Genomic DNA, 20,881 nt, shown 5'->3' with positions numbered 1-20,881 from the left:
TTATCGTTTTAGATTTTTTTTATATTCAGGTCTTTGACCCATATTGAGTTAGTTGTGAATGATATGAGGTATGGGCCTTGTTTCATTTTTTGGCAGTTGGATATCCAGTTATGCCAGCACCATTAGTTAAAAAGACTGTCTTTTTCCCATTTAACTGTTATGCGGCCTTTGTCAAATATCAACTGCTCATATGTGGATGGGTTTATGTCTGGATTCTGAATTCTGTTCCATTGGTCTATGTGTCTGTTGTTGTACCAGTACCATGCTGTTTTTACTACTGTGGCGGTATAACAGGTTCTAAAATCATGTAGAGTGAGGCCTCCCACTTTTTTCTTCTTGTTCAGTAGTGCTTTACTTATCCGGGGCCTTTTTCCCTAGAAGTTGGTGATTTATTTCTCCATCTCATGAGAAAATGTCATTGGAATTTAGGTCAGAATTCCATCGAATCTATAGATCACTTTTGATAGTATAGACATTTTTACAATGTTAAGTCTTCCTATCCATGAGCAGGGTATGTTTTCCACTTATGTATATTTCTTTTGGTTTCTTACAGAAGTGTTTTGTAATTTTCTTTGTATAAGTCTTTTACATCTCTGGTAAGATTTATTCCTAAGTATTTTATCTTCTTGGGGGCTACTGTGAATGGTATTGATTTGGTGATTTCCTCTTCGATGTTCTTTTTGTTGGTGTAGAGGAATCCAACGGATTCTTGTGTGTTTATCTTCTGATATTCTGCTGAACTCTTATTAGTTTCAGTAGTTCCCTTAAGGATTCCTTAGGGTTTTCTGTAGGTAAAATCATGTCATCTGCAAATACAGATAATTTTACTTCTTCCTTACCAATCTGGATGCCCTTTATTTCTTTCTCTAGCCTAATCGCTCTGGCTAGGACCTCCAGCAGAATGTTGAATAAGAGTGGTGATAAAGGGCATCCTTATGTGGTTTATGATCTCAAGGGCAATGCTTTCAGACTCTCTCCATTTAGGATGATGTTGGCTATTTGGTTTGTATAAATGCCCTTTATTATGCTGAGGAATTTTCCTTCTATTCCTATTCTGCTAAAAGTGTTTTTTATCATGAGTGGGTGCTGAACATTGTTTAATGCCTTTTCTGCATCAATTGATAAAATCATATGATTCTTGTCTTTTATTTATATGATGGGTTACATTAATTGTTTTTCTAATATCGAACCATCTTCTATACCTGGTATAAATCCCACTTGGTCATGGTGACTTATTTTTTTGATATGTTGTTGAATTCTATTCACTAGAATTTTGTTGAAGATTTTTGCATCTAAGTTCATGAAGGATATAAGTGTGTAATTTCCTTTTTGTGTGGTGTCTTTACCTGGTTTTGGTATCAGGGATATGGTTTCTTCATAGAAATGAGTTTCGGTATTCCGTCCTTTTCTATGCTCTGAAATACCTTAAGTAGTTGTGATGTTAACTCTTCTCTGAAAGTCTGGTAGAACTCTGTAGTGAAGCCATCCCGACCACGGCTTTTGTTTATTGGGAGTTTTTTTTTATTACCTTTCCAATCTCTTCTTTTATTATGGGTCTATTTAGTCGTTCTACCTCTGTTTGTGTTAGTTTCGGTAGGTAGTGTGTTTCTAGGAATTCATCCGTTTGTTCCAGGTTTTCAAATTTGTTACAGTACAATTTATTGTAGTAATTTGATATGTTTCTTTTAATTTCAGTTGGGTCTGTTTTAATGTCCCCCATTTCATTTCTTATTGGGGTCATTGGGTCTCGTTTTTCTTTTGTCAGTTTTGCCAATGGTTTATCGATTTTATTAACTTTTTCAAAGAACCAGCTTTTGGTCTTGTTAATTCTTTCAATTGTTTTTCTGTTGTCTATTGCATTTAATTCTGCTCTAATTTTTTTTTTTTATGTTCCAATTTTTTTGATTATTGTGTATTAGGTGAAAGTTTACACAGCAGATTACATTCCCATTCAACAATTCATATGCAAATTGTTCCGCGACATTGGTTACAATCCTCACAATGTGTCATCACTGTCCCCATTTCTACCCAGCCTGCTCCATTTCTATCCATCCAGTTTCCCTGCCCCTCACTGCCTTCTCATTTTTGCTTTTGGGCAAATGTTGACTGTTTGCTCTTGTATAGTTGATTGTTTAAAGGACACATCCCTCACAGGTGTTATTGTTTATTTTTTAAATAATTTTTATTGTGCTTTAAGTGAAAGTTTACAAATCAAGTCAGTCTTTCATATATAAACTTATATACACCTTAGTACATACTCCCATTTACTCTCCCCCTACTGAATCAGCCCGCTCCCTCCTTCCAGTCTCTGTTTTCTTGACTGTTTTGCCAGTTTCTAACCCTCTCTACCCTCCCATCTCCCCTCCAGACAGGAGATGCCAACACAGTCTCAAGTGTCCACCTGATACAAGTAGCTCACTCCTCATCAGCATCTCTCTCCAACCCCTTGTCCAGTCCCTTCCATGTCTGATGAGTTGTCTTCGGGAATGGTTCCTGTCCTGGGCCAACAGAAGGTTTGGGGACCATGACCTCCGGGATTCTTCTAGTCTCAGTCAGACCATTAAGTCTGGTCTTTTTATGAGAATTTGGGGTTTGCATCCCACTGTTCTCCTGCTGCCTCAGGGGATCTCTGTTGTGCTCCCTGTCAGTGCAGTCATCGGTTGTGCCCGGGCACCATCCAGTTCTTCTGGTCTCAGGATGATGCAGTCTCTGGTTCATGTGGCCCTTTCTGTCTCTTGGTCTCATAATTACCTTGTGACCTTGGTGTTCTTCATTCTCCTTTGATCCAGGTGGGTTGAGACTCATTGATGCATCTTAGATGGCCGTTTATTAGCGTTTAACACCCCAGATGCCACTCTCCAAGGTGGGATGCAGACTGTTTTCTTAATGGAATTTATTTTGCCAACTGGCTTAGATGTCCCCTGAAGCCATAGTCCCCAAACCCCCGCCCTTGCTCTGCTGACCTTCAAAGCATTCAGTTTATTTAGGAAACTTCTTTGCTTTTGGTCCAGTCCATTTGAGCTGACCTTCTGTGTATTGAGTATCGTCCTTCCCTTCACCTAAAGTAGTTCCTATCTACTGTCTAATCAGTAAATAACCCTCTCCCACCCTCCCTCCCTCCCCCCCCTCGTAACCACAAAAGAATGTGTTCTCAGTTTAAACTGTTTCTCAAGATCTTATAATAGTGGTCTTATACAATATTTGTCCTTTTGCACCTGACGAATTTCACTCAGCATAGTGCCTTCCAGGTTCCTCCATGTTATGAAATGTTTCACATATTCATCACTGTTCTTTATCGATGCTTAGTATTCCATTGTGTGAATATACCATAATTTATTTATGCATTCGCCCCTTGATGAACACCTTGGTTGCTTCCAGCTTTTTGCTGTTGTAAACGGTACAGCAATAAGCATGGGTGTGTATGTATCTGTTCCTATAAAGGCTCTTATTTCTCTAGGATATATTCCGAGGAGTGGGATTTCTGGGTCGTATGGTAGTTCTATTTCCAGCTTTTAAGGCAATGCCAGATCGATATCCAAACTGGTTGTACCATTTTACATTCCCACCAGCAGTGTATAAGAGTTCCAATCTCTGCACAGCCTCTCCACCATTTATTATTTTGTGTTTTTTGGATTAATGCCAGCCTTTTTTGTTGGAGTGAGATGAAGTCTCATTGTAGTTTTAATTTGCTTTTCTCTAATGGCTAGTGATTGAGAGCATTTCCTCATGTATCTGTTAGCCGCCTGAATATCTTCTTTAGTGAAGTGCATGTACATATTCTTGGCCCAATTTTTAATTGGGTTGTTTGTCTTTTTGTGGTTGAGTTTTAACAGAATCATATAGATTTTAGAGATCAGGCGCTGGTCGGAGATGTCATAGCTGAAAAATTTTTCCCAGTCTATAGATTGTCTTTTTACTCTTTTGGTGAAGTCTTTAGATGAGCATAACTGTTTGATTTTTAGGAGCTCCCAGTTATCTGGTTTCTCTTTGTTATCTTTAGTAATGTTTTGTATTCCGTTTATGCCTTGTATTAGGGCTCCTAACGTTGTCCCTATTTTTTCTTCCGTGATCTTTATCATTTTAATCTTTATGTTTAGGTCTTTGATCCATTTGTAGTTACTTTTTGTGCATGGCTTGAAGTATGGGTCTTGTTTCATTTTTTTGCAGATGGATATGGAGTTATGCCAGCACCATTTGTTAAAAAGACTATCTTTTCCCCAATTAACTGACACTGGGCCTTTGTCAAATATCAGCTGCTCATATGTGGATGGGTTTATTTCTGGGTTCTCAATTCTGTTCCATTGGCCTATGTGCCTGTTGGTGTACCAGTACCAGGCTGTTTTGACTACTATATAATATGTTCTAAACTCAGGTAGAGTGAGGCCTCCCACTTTTTCTTCTTTTTCAGTAATGCTTTACTTATCAGGGGCTTCTTTCCCTTCCATATGAGGTTTGTGATTTCTTTCTCCCTCACATTAAAAAATGTCGTTGGAATTTGGATCGGAAGTGCATTGTATATATAGATGGCTTTTGGTAGAATAGGCATTTTTACTATGTTAAGTCTTTCTATCCATGAGCAAGGTATATTTTTCCACTTATGTAGGTCCCTTTTAGTTTCTTGCAGTAGTACTTTGTAGTTTTCTTTGTATAGGTCTTTTACATCTTTGGTAAGATTTATTCCTAAGTATTTTATCTTCTTGGGGGATACTGTGAATGGTTTTGATTTGGTGATTTTGTCTTCGATGTTCTTATTGTTCATGGAGAGAAATCCAACTGATTTTTTTATGTGTATCTTGTAACCTGAAACTCTGCCCAACTCTTCTATTAGTTTCAGTTGTTTTCTTGAGGATTCTTTAGGGTTTTCTGTGTATGAGATCATGTCATCTGCAAATAGATATAATTTTACTTCTTCCTTGCCTACCTGGATGCCCTTTATTTTTTTGTCTAGCCTAATTGCTCTGGCTAGGACCTCCAGCCCAATGATGAATAAGAGCAGTGATAAAGGACATCCTTGTCTGGTTCCCATTCTCAAGGGAAATGCTTTCAGGCTCTCCCCATTTAGGATGATGTTGGCTGTTGGCTTTGTATAGATGCCCTTTATTATGTTGAGGAATTTTCCTTCAGTTCCTATTTTGCTGAGATTTTTTATTGTGAATGGGTGTTGGACTTTGTCAAATGCCTTTTCTACATCAATTGATAAGATCATGTGGTTTTTGTCTTTTGTTTTATTTATATGGTGGACTACATTAATTGTTTTTCTAATATTGAACCAACCTTGCATACCTGGTATAAATCCCACTTGGTCGTGGCAGATTATTTTTTGATATGTTGTTGAATTCTATTGGCTAGAATTTTGTTGAGGATTTTTGCATCTATGTTCATGAGGGATATAGGCCTGTAATTTTCTTTGTTTGTGGTGTGTTTACCTGGTTTTGGTATCAGGGATATGCTGGCTTCATACAGTGAGTTGGGTAATACTCCATCTTTTCCTGTGCTTTGAAATACCTTTAGTAGTAGCGGTGTTAACTCTTTTCTGAACGTTTGGTAGAACTCTGCAGTAAAGCCATCTGGGCCGTGTATTTTTTTGTTGGGAGTTTTTTGATTACCTATTCAATCTCTTTTTTTTGTAATGGGCCTATTTAGTTGTTCTACTTCTGGTTGTGTTAGTTTAGGTAGGTGGTGTGTTTCTAGGAATTCATGCATTTCTTCTGGGTTTTCAAATATGTTAGAGTAAAAATTTCGTTGTGATCTGGTATTATTCTTTTAATTTCTGTTGGGTGTGTTGTGATATGGCCCATCTCGTTTCTTATTCAGGTTATTTGTTTCCTTTCCTGTAATTCTTTAGTCAGTCTGGCCAATGGTTTATCAATTTTGTTAATTTTTTCAAAGAACCAGCTTTTGGTTCTTTGATTTAATTCTTTTGTTTTTCTGTTCTCTTAATTCATTTAATTCTGCTCTAATTTTTATTATTTGTTTTCTTGTGGTGCCTGATGGATTCTTTTGTTGCTTGCTTTCTGTTTGTTCAAGTTGTAGGGACAGTTCTCCGATTTTGGCTCTTTCTTCTTTATGTATGTGTGCATTTATTGATGTAAATTGATCTCTGAGCACTGCTTTTGCTGTGACCCAGAGGTTTTGATAGGAAGTGTTTTCAGTCTCCTTGCATTCTATGAATTTCTTTATTCCCTCCTTAATGTCTTGTATAAGCCATTCTTTTTTGAGCAGGGTGTTGTTCAGTTTCCAGGTATTCGATTTCTTTTCCCTGATTTTCTGTTATTGATTTCTACTTTTATGGCCTTATGTTCTGAGAAGATGCTTTGTAATATTTCGATGTTTTGGATTCTGCAGAGGATTGTTTTATGACCTAATATGTGATCGATTCTAGAGACTGTTCTGTGTGCACTAGAAAAAAAAGTATACTTTGCAGCAGTTGGGTGGAGTGTTCTGTATAAGTCTATGAGGTCAAGTTGGTTGATTGTAGGAATTAGATCTTCCGTGTCTCTGTTGAGTTTCTTACTGGAAGTCCTATCCTTCTCCAAAAGTGGTGTGTTTAAGTCTCCTACTGTTATTGCGGAGCTGTCTATCTCACTTTTCAGGTCTGTTAAAATTTGATTTATGTATTTTGCAGCCCTGTCTTTGGGTGCATAAATATTTAATATGGTTATATCTTCCTGATAAGTTGCCCCTTTAGTCATTATTTAGTGTTCTTCTTTATACTTTGTGGTGAATTTAACCTTAAAGTCTATTTTTTCAGAAATTAATATTGCCACTTCTGCTCTTTTTTGATTGTTGTTTGCTTGATATATTTTTTTCCGTCCTTTGAGTTTAAGTTTGTTTGTGTCTCTAAGTCTAATGTGGTTCTCTTTTAGGCAGCATATAGACGGATCATGTTTCTTTATCCAGTCCGAGACTGTGTGTCTCTTTATTGGTGCATTTAGCCCATTTACATTCAGTGTAATTACGGATAAGTATGAGTTTAGTGCTGTCATTTTGATGCCTTTTTGTGTGCGTTGTTGACAGTTTCATTTTTCCACTTTTTTGTGCTGAGAAGTTTTTCTTTGTAAATTGTGTGTTCCTCATTTTCTTAGTAGTTGAATTTATTTTTTCTGAGTCGTTATGTTTTTCTTGGTTTTTATTTTGAAGTATGGAATTGTTAGACCTCTTTGTGGTTATCTTATTTTTTACCCCTATTTTTCTAAGTAAAACTCTAACTCGTATCGTCCTATATCACCTTGTTTTCCTCTCCATATGGAAGATCTGTGTCTCCTGTATTTAGTCCCTCTTTTTGATTATTGTAATGTTTTATATAATGACTTCAATGATTCCCTGTTTTGAGCTTTTTTTTTCTTTTTTAAATTAATCTTATTTTGTTTTTCTGATTTCTCTATTTGATTTGATATCCGGATGTTCTGTTCTGTGATCTTGTGTTGTGTTGGTATCTGATATTATTGATTTTCTGACCAAAGAATTTCATTTAGCAATTTTTGTAGCTTTGGTTTTGTTTTTGCAAATTGTCTGTGCTTGTGTTTATCTGTAAATGTTTTAATTTCACCTTCATATTTGAGAGAGAGTTTTGCTGGATATGTGATTCTTGGCTTGCAGTTTTTCTCCTTCAGTGCTCTATATATATGTCATCCCATTTCCTTCTTGCCTGCATAGTTTCTTTTGAATATTCTGAACTTACTCTTATTGATACTTCTTTGTAGGTGACTTTTCTTTTATCCCTGGCTGCTTTTAAATTTTTCTCTTTATCTTTGGTTTTGGGAAGTTTAATGATACTATGCCTTGGTGATTTTCTTTTTGGATCAATCTCGTATGGGGTTCAATGAGCGTCTTGGATAGCTATCCTTTCGTCTTTCACCATGCCAGGGAAGTTTTCTGCCAACAGTTCTTCAAATATTCTCTCTGTAATTTCTGTTACCCTCCCTGTTCTGGAACTCTAATCACATGCAAGTTATTCTTCTTGATAGAGTCCCACATGATTTTTACAGTTTCTTCATTTTTTTTAATTCTTTTATCTGATTTTTCTTCAGCTATATTGGTGTCAATTTCCTTATCGTCCAACTCCCCCACTCTGCATTCCAGTTCCTCGATTCTGCTCCTTGGACTCCCTATTGAGTTTTCTAATTCTGTAATTTTAATTTTAATCTTTTGGATTTCTGAATGCTGTCTCTCTATAGATTCTTACAGCTTATTGATTTTTCCGATATGTTCTTAAATAATCTTTTTGATTGCTTCAACTGCTTTATCAGTGTGTTCCTTGGCTTTTTCTGTAGATTGCCTTATTTCATTTCTGAGTTCGTCCCTGATGTCTTGAAGCATTCTGTATATCAGATTTTTGTATTCTGTATCTGGCAATTCCAGGATTGTATCTTCATTTGGGAAAGATTTTGATTCTTTAATTTGGGGATTTGTAGAAGTAATCATGGTCTGCTTCTTTATGTGATTTGATACTGACTGCTTTGTCCAAGCCATCTGTAAGATATTGCAATGATTTATTTTATATTTGCTCACTGAATCTTATCTTCTTGTTGTGTTTTGTTTCATTATACCCAGATGGGCTACTAGATTGGGCTGTCTTGATTATTGTAGCCTTTGAATCACTTATGTCTTATTACTAGGTGATTTGAGTTGTTACCAGATATATATGCCTAAGAGTCCATTCACTATTCTTGAATAGAATCAGCCTAAGTGTTCTGATTTTGGGTCACCAAATGTGTGGTGTAGACTGTCACCTATTAACTTAAAGGAGTAGTGGCGATAGTTGTGTTCACCAGATTCTAGTAGCAGCAGGAGGTCACTCTCTAAGGAGGGCAGGATGCTGACAGCCCCCCACGTGCCAGTGAGGTAGGTGTGTCTGAATTCCTAGAGCTCTTTGGTGGGTGGGCTCTGCAGCTGTACCTTAGGCACCCAGTGCTTGTACCTCTAAAGATTGGTAGGCGACACTATCCTCAGACCACTTTAGCAGGTGGCTAGGTGGTTTGGGTGGAGCTTCAACCCTCAGTCCCTGCTGTGGATCAGTAAGGGCTCTGTTTAATAGGTAGAGAGGTATCAGACCTGGAAAACTTGTCTTTCTACGGCTCCCCTAAAACAGTTACAATCAGATCTCTATCAAAATTGCCTTTGCAATATAATAGCCACCTTATTCCCTGTAGGGATGAAAGTCAAAGAATGTGGATCTCATATGCTTGGCTGGAGCTGGTTCTGTATTTTTATTCCAGTTTAGGGAAGTCAGGGAAGGATTCCCGCCCCCCCTCCCCCCACCCGGTTGTTAGTTGCTGGTTCTCTGAGGCCAGGAGAATGGGTTAGGAAAAAAAAAAGAAACCCCGGCAGATCATTTCACTCCCTGGTGCAGGAAATTCCAATGTTAATGAAGCCACCTGGGGCAGGGAGGGGAGGGATCAGATAGATAGGAGAGAGTAGCATCCAGCAATAGAGACAAAGTTACTTATCTTGCTTGGTGATGACTGTTTTATCTGAGATTCCAGAGGGGTGTGTAGTGTGTGTGCACTGGCTGGGTCAAGATTTCCCCCGAGGGTCGGGCCTGCGTCCTGTACTTGCACCGTCTCAGGAAGCTGTCATCAGCTCCTCCGCTCCTAGTCCAAAGCCCAGCACCAAGGTTTTCTGGCTGGGATGCTGCACTCTAGGCTCCAAAACCAGTTGCTGCACTCTAGGCTCCAAAATCAGTCGCCGCTTCCCGGTGATTTCTCCTCCTGTCAGCCGCATTGTTGTGCATCCTGCATGCGCTGTCTGGGTTTCCCCTGAGGTTACTTCAGGGGACTAGGGCTGTGTCCCGTGCTTGTGCCATCTCAGGATGCCATGCTCAGCTCCTCTGAGCTTAGTCCAAAGCCCAGTGCCAAGGTTTTCTGACTGGGAAGCTGGCTCCAGGCTCCAAAAACAATCGCTGCTTCCCCGTGGTTGCTCATTCTCTTCTCAGTTGCGTCAGTGTACAGCCTGCTTGCTCTGGCTGAGTCTCTACCAAGGTTACTCCAGGGGGTTACAGGTTAGGGCTGTGTCCCGTATCAGTAAGCTGCAATCAGCCCTACCGCTCTGGCACTGGGGAACCACGAAGGCTCAAGGCTGTGGCACGGGACGCCGGTTCCAGAACCGGTTGCTGCTTCAGGCATGGCTTTTTGCTCCCCTGTCACTCAGGTCAACTCTTTAGTTCTGTGTTTGATGGTCAGGGTTCGTAGATTGTCATGTATGTGATCGATTCACTTGTTCTTCCGAGTCTTTGCTGTAAGAGGGATCCGCGGTAGCTTCTACCTAGTCTGCCATCTTGGCTCCGCCTTTAATTCTGCTCTAATTTTTATTATTTGCTTTCTTCTGGTGCCTGATAGTTTCTGTTGTTGCTCTCTTTCTATTTGTTCAAGTTGTAGGGATAATTCTTTGATTTTGGCCCTTTCTTCTTTTTGTATGTTTGGATTTATTGATATAAATTGACCTGTGAGCGCTGCTTTTGCTGTGTCCCAAAGGTTCTGATAGGACATCTTTTCATTCTCATTGGATTCTGTGAATTTCTTTATTCCACCCTCATTGTCTTCTATAATCCAGTCTTTTCTGAGGAGGGTATTGTTCAGTTTCCAAGTGTTTGATTTCTTTTCTCTGCTTTTTCCGTTGTACATTTCTACTTTTATGGCCTTAAGATCAGAGAAGATGCTTTGTAATATTTCAATGTTCTGGATTCTGCTAAGGCTTACTTTATGGCCTAATATGTGGTCTATCTTAGAGAATGTTCCATGTGCACTAGAAAAGAAAGTATACTTGACTGCTGTTGGGTGGAGTGTTCTGTATATGTCTATAAGGTTGATTTGCTTGATTGTGGCATTTAGATATTCCGTGTCTTTATTGAGCTTCTTTCTGGATGTCCTGTCCTTTTCCGCAAGTGGTGTGTTGAAGTCTCCTACTATAATTGTGGAGCTGTCTATCTTAACTTTTCAATGCTGTTAGAGTTTGTTTTATGTATCTTGCAGCTCTGTCTTTGGTTGCATAAACACTTAATATGGTTCTATTTTTCTGGTATATTGCCCCTTCAATGATTATATAGCGTCCTTCATTATCCTTTGTGGTGGGTTTAAGCTTAAAGTCTATTTTGTCAGAAATTAACATTGCCACTCCTGCTCTTTTTTGATTTTTGTTTGCTTGATGTATTTTTTTCCATCCTTTGAGTTTTAGTTTGTTTGTGCCTGTAAGTCTAAGACGTGTCTCTTTTAGGCAGCATATAGACGGATTGTGTTTTTAATCCATTCTGCCACTCTCTGTCTCTTTATTGGTGTGTTTAGTCCGTTTACATTCAGTGTAATTATGGATAGGAATGAATTTAGTGCTGTCATTTTGATGTCTTTTTTTATGTGCTGTTTACAGTTTCTTTTTCCCATTTAATTTTTTGTGCTGAGTATTTTATCTTTATATATTGTCTTTTCTTCATGTTAATTGTGGATTTTGTTTCGCTGTGTCTATTTTTTTCTTGTATTTTATTTTGATGTGTAGGATAGTTTGTCTACTTTGTAGTTACCTTAATATTAACCCCTGTTTTTCTAAGTTTAAACCTAACTTTTATTTGTTTGTATCACCTTGTCTTCCTCTCCATATGAAAGATCTATGACTACATTTGTTTGTCCCTTTTTATTGTTTTAATGATGTCTTCTTTTACATAATAACATCGCTGTTTCCCTGTTTTAAGCGTTTTATCTTGATTTATTTTTGTGAATTCCCTGTCTGGGTTGACATCTGGTTGCTCTGTCCAGTGTTCTAGTCTTGGGTTGATCCCTGATATTATTGATTTTCTAACCAAGGAACTCCCTTTAGTATTTCTTGTAGTTTTGGTTTGGTTTTTACGAATTCCCTAAACTTCTGTTTATCTGGAAATGTCCTAATTTCACCTTCATATTTGAGAGACAGTTTTGCGGGACAGATGATTCTTGCTGGGAATTTTTTCCCTTCAGTGTTTTATTTAAGTCACCCCATTGCCTTCTTGCCTGCGTGGTTTCTGCCAAGTCATCTGAGCTTATTCTTATTTACTCTCCTGTGTAGGTGACTTTTCATTTATCCCTAGCTGCTCTTAAAATTCTCTCTTTATCTTTGGTTTTGGCAAGTTTGAATTTAATATGTCTTCGTCACTTTCTTTTAAAATCTACCTTATGTGGAGTTCACTGAGCGTCTTGGATAGATATCTTCTCATCTTTCACGATAGCAGTGGAGTTTTCTGCCAACAAATCTTCAACAATTCTCTCTGTATTTTCTGTTATCCCCCCTGTTCTGGCACTGCAGTGACTTGTAGGTTATTTCTCTTGACAGAGCCCCACATGATTCTTAAGGTTTCTTCATTTTTTAAAAATTCTTTTATCTGATTTTTCTTTGAATATATTGGTGCCGAGTGCTTTATCTGTAGTTTCATGAATTCTGCCTTCCACTTGCTCAATTCTGCTCCTAAGACTTTCTATTGAGTTATCTAATTCTATAATTTTATTGTTAATATTCTGAATTTCTGATTGCTGTCTCTCTGTGGGTTCTTGCAACTTATTAAATTTTTCATTATGTTGTTGAATAACCTTTTTAATTTCTGCAACTACTTTATCTGTGTGTTCTTTTACTTTTTCTGCGTATCACCTGATCTCCTTCCTAATTTTGTTCCTGATGTCTTAAAGATTTGTGTATATTAATCTTTTGAATTCTGCATCCAGTAATTCCAGGAAGACACCTTCATCCAGAAGATTTGTTGATTCTTTGTTTTGAGAGCTTGTTGAGGTGATCATGGTCTGTTTCTTTATGTGACTCAATACTGACTGTTTTCTCTGAGCCATGTATGAATTATTGTATTATTTTATGTTTGCTTACTGTATCCTAGCTTCTTGCTTTGCTTTGTTTTGATATGCCGAGATGGTTTGCTTGAGTGAGGTAGCTTGATTATTTTCACCTTGGGAGCTCTGATGTTCTGTCTTCAGATGGCTTGAGCTGCTATCAGGTATATCAGTCTAGGAGTCCATTCACTCTTCTTGTATCAGTTCAGTTCAGGTGTCCAGCTCGCTGATCATCACGTATGTATGGTACCGGCTCTGTCCTAAAGTCTTAGAGGGGCAGGGGTGATTGGTGTAGGTACCAGTATCTGGTTGCAGCAGGGTGTCACACTCTGAACGAGGCAAGGGGCTGAGAATTGTCCCCCAAATGTCTCTGAGGAAAGTGTGTCCCTGCTTCCTAGAGCGTATAGGTGGATAGGTTCTGCAGACGGACCTTGGGCACCCATTGTTTTTTGGTTGTAAGGACTGGGAGGCACAGGTTATCCGTGGACCCCTGTTGTAGGTGCCTGTGTGATGTGAGTGGAGCCACGAGTCCTTAGGCCCCTGATGTGGTAGGTGAGGACCATGTTTAATAGGCAAAGTGGTGTCAAACATCCAATACCCACCTCCCCACTGCACAGCTGAAACAGTTGTAGTCTGTCAACAGGGCCTGTTCTCCTGAAATAGGCCCACACAGCTCCATGCATTGGGGAAATGTATTCAAAGTCCACAGACCATTTATTCCTGGACAGGAGCCATATCTGCCCTGAGCTCCCCAGGTTAGTGGAGCTGGCAAATTCTCTTTTCCCCCAGTTGTGAATTTATTTTTCTCCAAGACCGGAATGATGGCTCCAGGTGCTCAACAGGGCCTATCTCAGGCCCAGAGGAATAAACGGTCACTGTAGTTGGCTTTGTAGTTGGCTTGGGGTGGGGCGTGCTGTAAAATATACACGAGTACTTAGCTTTTGCCAAGAGCGCCGTTCTTCTCTGGTTCCGGAGGTGTGAGTAGGCTATGTGGGTGGCTGCTTCTCCCTGCACAAACTGTGGCTAAACGCTACTACTGGCCTGCCACAGCCGTTCCCAGGAATGGTTTCTGAGCGATCCTGGCGATTCAGTCCCAGTAACTCCTCTCTGCTTCTGAAATGTCTTTCACCCTGCTGCTCAGTCTATTTTCTAACTTTGCGTTTGATGTTTGGGGCTCCTAGGTTGTCATAAATATAATCATTTCACCTGTTTTTTAGAGTCTTTGTTGTAAGAGCGTTCGTTGGAAGTATCTGGCAATTCCGCCATCTTGGCCCCACCTCTCAAAAGGGGCGTTTTTTGATCCGTGTGGTAGGTGGTAGGTTAGACACATGTACTTACCTTTTGCTGGTTGAATGCTGCTTTTTACTGATTCTGGAGACATGAGTAGACTCTGCGCTGCTTGGTCTCTCCCGATGTGGAAAACACGTCCTGAGCGCCCCTCTTGCCTCACTGCTGGCACCAGCTGATCCTGGCCTACAGGGTGCTGGTTCCTGCTGAGTCAGGTCTGGTAACTCCTCACTGCTTCTGAACTGTGTCCCCCTCCCCCTGCTGCTCAGTCCTGAGTCCAATTACTCAACTTTGCCTTTGATATTGAGGGCCACTGGATTGTCATATGAAATGGATTCACTTGTTTTTTTCAGGTCTTTGTTATAAGAGGGACCACAGGAAGCATCTGACTACTTCCCCATTTTGGCCCTGCCTCCCTTGTAGTATTTTTAATGACCATTTATAGCACCTCTTTGAGGTCTAAGATGTGAAATGTATGATTATTTTAGAGTCTACATTGTTGATTTTACTTAGATCCGGAATCAACACCCATGGAAGCAGCAGCCAAGAAATCAAATGACATTGGGAAAATGTGCTTCTAAAGATCTCTTTAAAGTATTAAAGAGCAAAAATGTCAACTTGAGGACTAAGGGGCACCCGACCAAGCCAAGCTATTTTCAATTGCCTCATATGCATGGAAAAGCTGGACAGTGAATAAGGCAGACTGAAGAGGAATTGATGCGTTTTAATCATGGTTTTTGTAAAGAATATTTAATGTACCATGGACTTCCATAAGGATAGCTAAATCTGTCTTAGAAGAAGTACAGCCAGAATGATCCTTAGAACAGAGGTTGTCCAAACATTGTCTTATGTTCTTTGGACATGTGGGACGAGTCCCTGAAGAAGGACATCATGCTTGGTAGAGGGTCAGTGAAAAAGAGGAAGACCCTCAATGAGATGATTGACACAGTGGTTGCAATAACAGGCCAAAACTTAGCAACAATTGTGATGATGGCACAGGACCAGGCAGTGTTTCATTCTGTTGAGTATAGGGTCACAGTGAGTCAAAACTGACTCGACGGCATCTAATAACAACATTGATTTTAAATAATCTTTTTTTTTAATTATTTTTATTTTTAGGTGGTGAAAATAGAGCTATCTCTGATGCTACAATTGTACCAAAGATTGATACACCCAGATTATCTAACTTTCTTCGGGCTGCTTGTCAGGTATATTCTGTTTTATATGTTCTATTTAATGGATAAGTGCTCAAAGTCTCATTATACGTAGAAATATAGGAGGTACTGAAATCTTGTAGCCTTTGTCGCTTGGATAAACAGGATTAATTATTCATATCAAATGTTATTTTCTTATAAACTATCAGTAGCACATTCATTAAGCCCTTGTATTCAAAATTACACCAGGTAAATGAATATCAATAACAGTACATATATTTGGATTTCAGACCTTATAGTATTAATTGCTTACATTGTAAAATAAATATAGACTTAAAAAAAAAACAGGTGTATTAAGTTGGTAAGGCAAACAAATATCTAGGGTATTTGAAACTAATAAATTCATGATTTTTTAAGCTGATTATGGCAATTTTCAAAACACGTGAAAGTAAAAGGGAATAGTATAGTGAATCCATATGTACTCATTACACAGCTTCAGCTTCCGTATCTGTCAACTCAGGACCAATTTGTTTTATCTGAGCCCCGCCCCCCACCTCACACATACACACTCACCTTCACCCTACCACCCCTTCAGTTATTTCGAAACAAATCTCAACCATCCTATTATTCCTTGGTAATATTTCAGTATGATTTCTAAAAAGAAAATGTGTCAAAATTATTAGTAATTTCTTAATATCATCAAATATGAAGTCAGTGTTCAAATTTCTCAGTTGGCTGATAATTATTTTTTAATGTAAATTCAGAATTTAAATATAAAATATCAATTAATATAGTAGAACATTGTTAAACCATGGTATCTGGACTTGGAAAAAGCCGGTTTCTCAAAATCTAATCTATATATGTAGTGGTTGCTGGCAGAGATATATTCTTTCTCAGCACTGCTATTATATAGAAATTCTGTAGTTGATGAAATAAGATTCTTATGTGCTATCACATATTTAAAAAAATTTTTATTAGCGTCTTTTCAGTGTAAGTTAATGTGAAGCTAAAAAAAAGAGTGCATTGGGTCTAGGTTGAAGCGTGGAGGAAAGATGGGTTGAAAAAGGAGGCAGAGAGACATAGGAAATGAAGTGAGAAGAGACCCAAGCCAAGTTGGGGCCAGGATGCCTGATCTTACAAGCTCCTCTACCCTCTCCAGCCATTCTTACATCAACTCCTGTCCACTTTACATCAAAGATTTCACCTAGATGTACCATTTCTTCTCCATTATCACTGCTGCCATTCTAAAAATAACCATGGTAGAGTAGTATATAGTGATTTACAGTTTGCTTTTAATCTTTACCATAGCCCAATGAGAGAAGCAGAGATGGAGTGTGCTTGATGTATTTTTACACTTCCTAGTTTACTTAAGAAAAGTTGTGTGCTCAGCCCTTTTCCTTCGCCTGTGATTTTTAACAAAGCATTTATTATAAATGTTGACGTAGACATTAAATAATAGCTCTGCTGTGGTGTTTATGTTAATGGAACTTTACCTATCAGCTTCTGCTATTATGCTGGAAGACTTCTTTATACAATTATGATGTCTTAGAGCTAAGCAGTTATTTGGAAATAGATAAAATAAAAAGATAATCGTTTTTGAAAAGATAATACATTTGAAAATTTTTGACTAAAGAATAATCACTTATATTTGAAAGGTGATTGCTGTTTTGCTTGAAGAGGATCGTGTGGCATCTGAACCCAACTGGAACCTCAGGGCTCAAGACAACACCCTTTTTTTTAGCGATAGCTCTTCTCAGTTGAATACTAGCCTGCCATTCCTTCAAAGTAAGTGGCCTTCCTTGAATTCGTTTTTAAATCTAGCTACTAAAATGTTATATTGAGGCAATCTTTAATATTACACTCTATATTAATATAGTGGGTTTATTGTGCATAAAACAGAGAGACTCAGTATTTGAAGAACTCAAGTGAATGGTTAGTTTTTTCCTTAAATGTGTATGTTAAAATTGTGATTAATAGCTTTTATAAGATGATTAGAAGAGGGACCTATAGCAATTTAATTGTGAGATTATTTGAGTGAGATTATTTAAAGGAGTGGAAACTGAGGTTTTCTGTACTTGTTTTAAACCCTGTTTTCTTTTTTAGTCCAGTTACTCAGTTTCTTTTGATTTCTTTGAATAGAGTAGACAAACAATGGAAGTTGTATGAGAGAGGGTTTAAGCAAATGTATTATTAATAAAGCTGTAGGTTTGAGTAACAGTATCAACATTTAACTTAAGTTTACTTAGATTTTTAAGTCTGTTGGTGGTTATAGAACACATAATGCTAAACTGAAATAAATCACATGATATCAAACATAAAGTGAGTTACATGTAATTGTCTAAATTAAACAAACCGCATTTGCAATACTAAATTCAAAGTATATAAGCTATTAATCTCTATACCTTAAAACAAAAATATTTAGAATCAAGGTAGTTGTCAGCTGTTGTGGTGCTAGTTTGTGTGAAGGAATGAGTGGAATGAGGGCAAGTCCAACAGTCGGCTTCTCTTCAGCAGGTTAGGGTATAATAGTGCCCACCAGCTCTCAAGGGCACGGGGAAGGCTAGACACTTAATACCCCTTGTCCTAGCCATTTCCTTTGTTCTGCGTGCTAGTTAGAGATTTAGTTTGATGTATTTCTTTTAACATACATGCATTGTTAATTTTAAAAATATTCATGTTCTTAGAGAGATTATTTTTGTTTTTAGAAGAGAACAAATATTTTTACCTGGAGATATTCCAAAAGCTTATTATTGCGTAGATTTCAAAATGTTTTCTACATCTATGCTATAAACTGTTTATCATACATTAAACAAACCCAGTGCCACCGAGTCGAGCATTAGGATAAAAGAATTATATTAGAAGAGTAAAAAAGCCTTTTACCTATGGCATTTAAAACATTGGATATCTACATTTTCACACACAAAGAAGTGGGAATGAAAGATGTAGTGGTGCAAAAAGTTAAGTGCTTGGCTGCTAACTGAAAAGTTGGAAGTTGAGTCCACTCAGAGGCTCCTACTTCTGAAAAATCAGCCATTGAAAACCCTGTGGAACATAGTTCTAGTCTGACACACATGGTTTTGCTGTGAGTCGATTCAATGAAAACTGATTAGTTAATCTCAAGAAGCTGATATATTTCTGTGCCTCACACAGAGTAAAGTGACAATAAACAGACATACAAAAACTAGAATGCCCTTTAATTATACCTATATCTAGAATCCTTCACTAAAAAAAACAAATAATTTATGTATGTTCTTAAAGAATTTATCCCCTTTGTTTAGTAGATAAGAGTCCTGCTGGTAAAGAAGAGTGGAGGTTTTTCTTGTTTGTTTTTATTTTTTAGTAAAATGAATATTGAGATAATAGAAGGAAAATGAGATTGGGGGAGAGAGGTATCTGACAGAAGTAAGTGGTACTCTCACCTTTGTCAACATAGGATGTGACTCACATATCCAGATACGTGGTTCAGAGGTAGTGCTACCTCAGCCTTCATATGGAATCTGCTCAATACCATGATTACTGTTAAAATATATATAGAAGATTGCAGCCAGCTATAGCCTGTTCATTGAGTGCCTACAGTGTTCAAGCACTATTCTAGGACTATTTATACAATTTGCTTAAAGCAAGGAAATAGAAAGGAAATATTACAGGCAGGGGTGTTTTACAAATTTTGATAGAGAAGACCTCACTGTAACACCCAGTAAAGACCTGACTGTGAAGGTGATGTTTTTGAGTGAAAACCAGAAAGAGATGAGAAAGTGAGTCAGGATATCTGGGGAAGCTTCCAGACAGAGTGGTTAGCATGTGTGAACACTGTGAGGATAGAGCATGCCTGGCGTCTTTGAGGAACGATACGATGCCGGTGAGGTCAGTGAGGGGAGGGTAATGGGAGATGAGCTTAGAGTGGTAAAAAAGGGTCACATCTTATATTGGTCAGTATGCAGTCTAAAAATCACTACTCTATGGAAGATTGCACAATGAAACCACCGAAGTTTATGGGGAAAATGGGGCTGGGGCACAGCACTCAAAAACTTCATCGGTGTCACATAAAAAAGATAAGCACCCAATAGAAATGGGAATGCAGTCTGACCCGTGTTAAATAGTTAAGAAGTATATAACTATTACAGGAGATGTAGCACTTTGCCTTGAAGAAGTTTGCTAGTGGAAGTGGGTGTCAGAAGGGCTCATCTTGGGAGTTATTGTGAAAGGGTAGGAAGGTTGTCTGAAATCAGAGGGGAAAGTTTTAACATAGGCAGTATACTAAGGTAGCTGGTAGAAGTTTGCTGTGTGTAGGTGTGAGCATTTTGTGTGTTCCTATGTGGCTTGGTTCAGCTGGGTTTCGTTTCCTGCATTCATCTAGTTTTTCTAACGGACGAAATTGTGCAGAAGGAAATGGAACTCACATTGTGGTCACATTGCTTCCTAATATCTCAGTCACTTTGGAACAAATTTGCATTCCCCCAAGAAAGTATAGAAGAACTGTGTTTGGTTTTACTCTGAGATGGGAAACCATTGAAAGATTTGGACTGCTGGCAGAATTGTGTAGCACTGTGGACTTACATGTTAACAGTAAGCCTGAAGACAAGGCTAAGAATTTAAGCCTATGAAAATTTTACCCTCTGGCTGTGGGGACCATGATCTTGGGGAATATCTAGCTCAATTGGCATAGCATAGTTTATAAAGAATATGTTCTACTTTCCACTTGGTGAGGAGCTTCTGGGGTCTTAAAAGCCTGTGAGCGGCCACCTAGGATACTCCACTGGTCTCACCCCTTGGGGAGCAAGGAAGAATGAAGAAAACTAAAGATACAAGGGAAAGATTAGTCCAAAGGACTAATGGACCACATCTAGCATGCCCTTTACCAGACTGAGTCCAGAACAACAAGATGGTGCCTGGCTACCACCGCTGACTGCTCTGACAGGTATCACAATAGAGGGACCCCGACAGAGCTGGAGAAAAACGTAGAACAAAATTCTAACTCAAAAAGAAAGACCAGACTTGCTGGCCTGACAGAGACTGGAGAAACCCTGAGAGTATGGCCCCCAGACACCCTTTCAGCAGCTCAGCAATGAGGTTACTCCTGAGATTCATCCTTCAGCCAAAGATTGAACAGGCCCATGGAACTACACAAGACTAAAGGGGTTCACCAGCCCTGGGGCATGGAATGAAAGGCAGTAGGGAACAGGAAAGCTGGTAATAGGGAACGCAGGATGAGAAGGGAGAGTGTTGACGTGTTGTGGGGTTGTTAACCAATGTCATGGAACAATGTGTGTACTAACTGATGAGAAAGTGGTTTGTTCTATAAACCTGCATCTAAAGTACAACAAAAGAGAAAAAAAAAATTTACCCTCTGTCAGGAAAAGTAGACTACAGCCCTGCATTTTCATCAGTAATACATAAAAGCTGCCCCATTAAGCCTTACACTAAAAGATTGAGTGATAAAAGGTCAAGAAAGCAGGTTGTTTTTTTTTCAGATGAGTGAACAAATTGGGACTATTCTAGAGAAGAGGGAACTATTAAATCTAGAGCTAGTGGAATCTAATCTTTGGTCTCAATAAAATATATTTTTCTGCAAACATTTGAACTTTATTCAGGTTTCATTTATGTACCCTAAACTGCAACCATTTAAAATTTAAAGCGTACAAT

At 38.5% G+C, this 20,881-nt stretch overlaps 1 protein-coding gene across 2 annotated transcripts in view; it reads left to right on the top strand.

Annotated features, from left to right (window-relative positions):
• The window catches only part of DYNC2I1 (dynein 2 intermediate chain 1), a 188,936-nt gene that overhangs the window by 75,347 nt on the left and 92,708 nt on the right, over nucleotides 1-20,881 (top strand). For both annotated transcript variants that reach the window (XM_049881681.1, XM_049881682.1), the window contains 2 exons: nucleotides 15,204-15,292; nucleotides 16,894-17,023. In XM_049881681.1, coding sequence (XP_049737638.1) covers nucleotides 15,204-15,292; nucleotides 16,894-17,023 — 219 coding nt within the window. The remainder of the gene's footprint in view (nucleotides 1-15,203; nucleotides 15,293-16,893; nucleotides 17,024-20,881) is intronic.

The sequence above is a fragment of the Elephas maximus genome, chromosome 4, assembly GCF_024166365.1.
Source record: "Elephas maximus indicus isolate mEleMax1 chromosome 4, mEleMax1 primary haplotype, whole genome shotgun sequence".
Taxonomy (NCBI): Eukaryota; Metazoa; Chordata; class Mammalia; order Proboscidea; family Elephantidae; genus Elephas; species Elephas maximus.
This window is presented reverse-complemented; position numbering and strand designations above follow the sequence as displayed.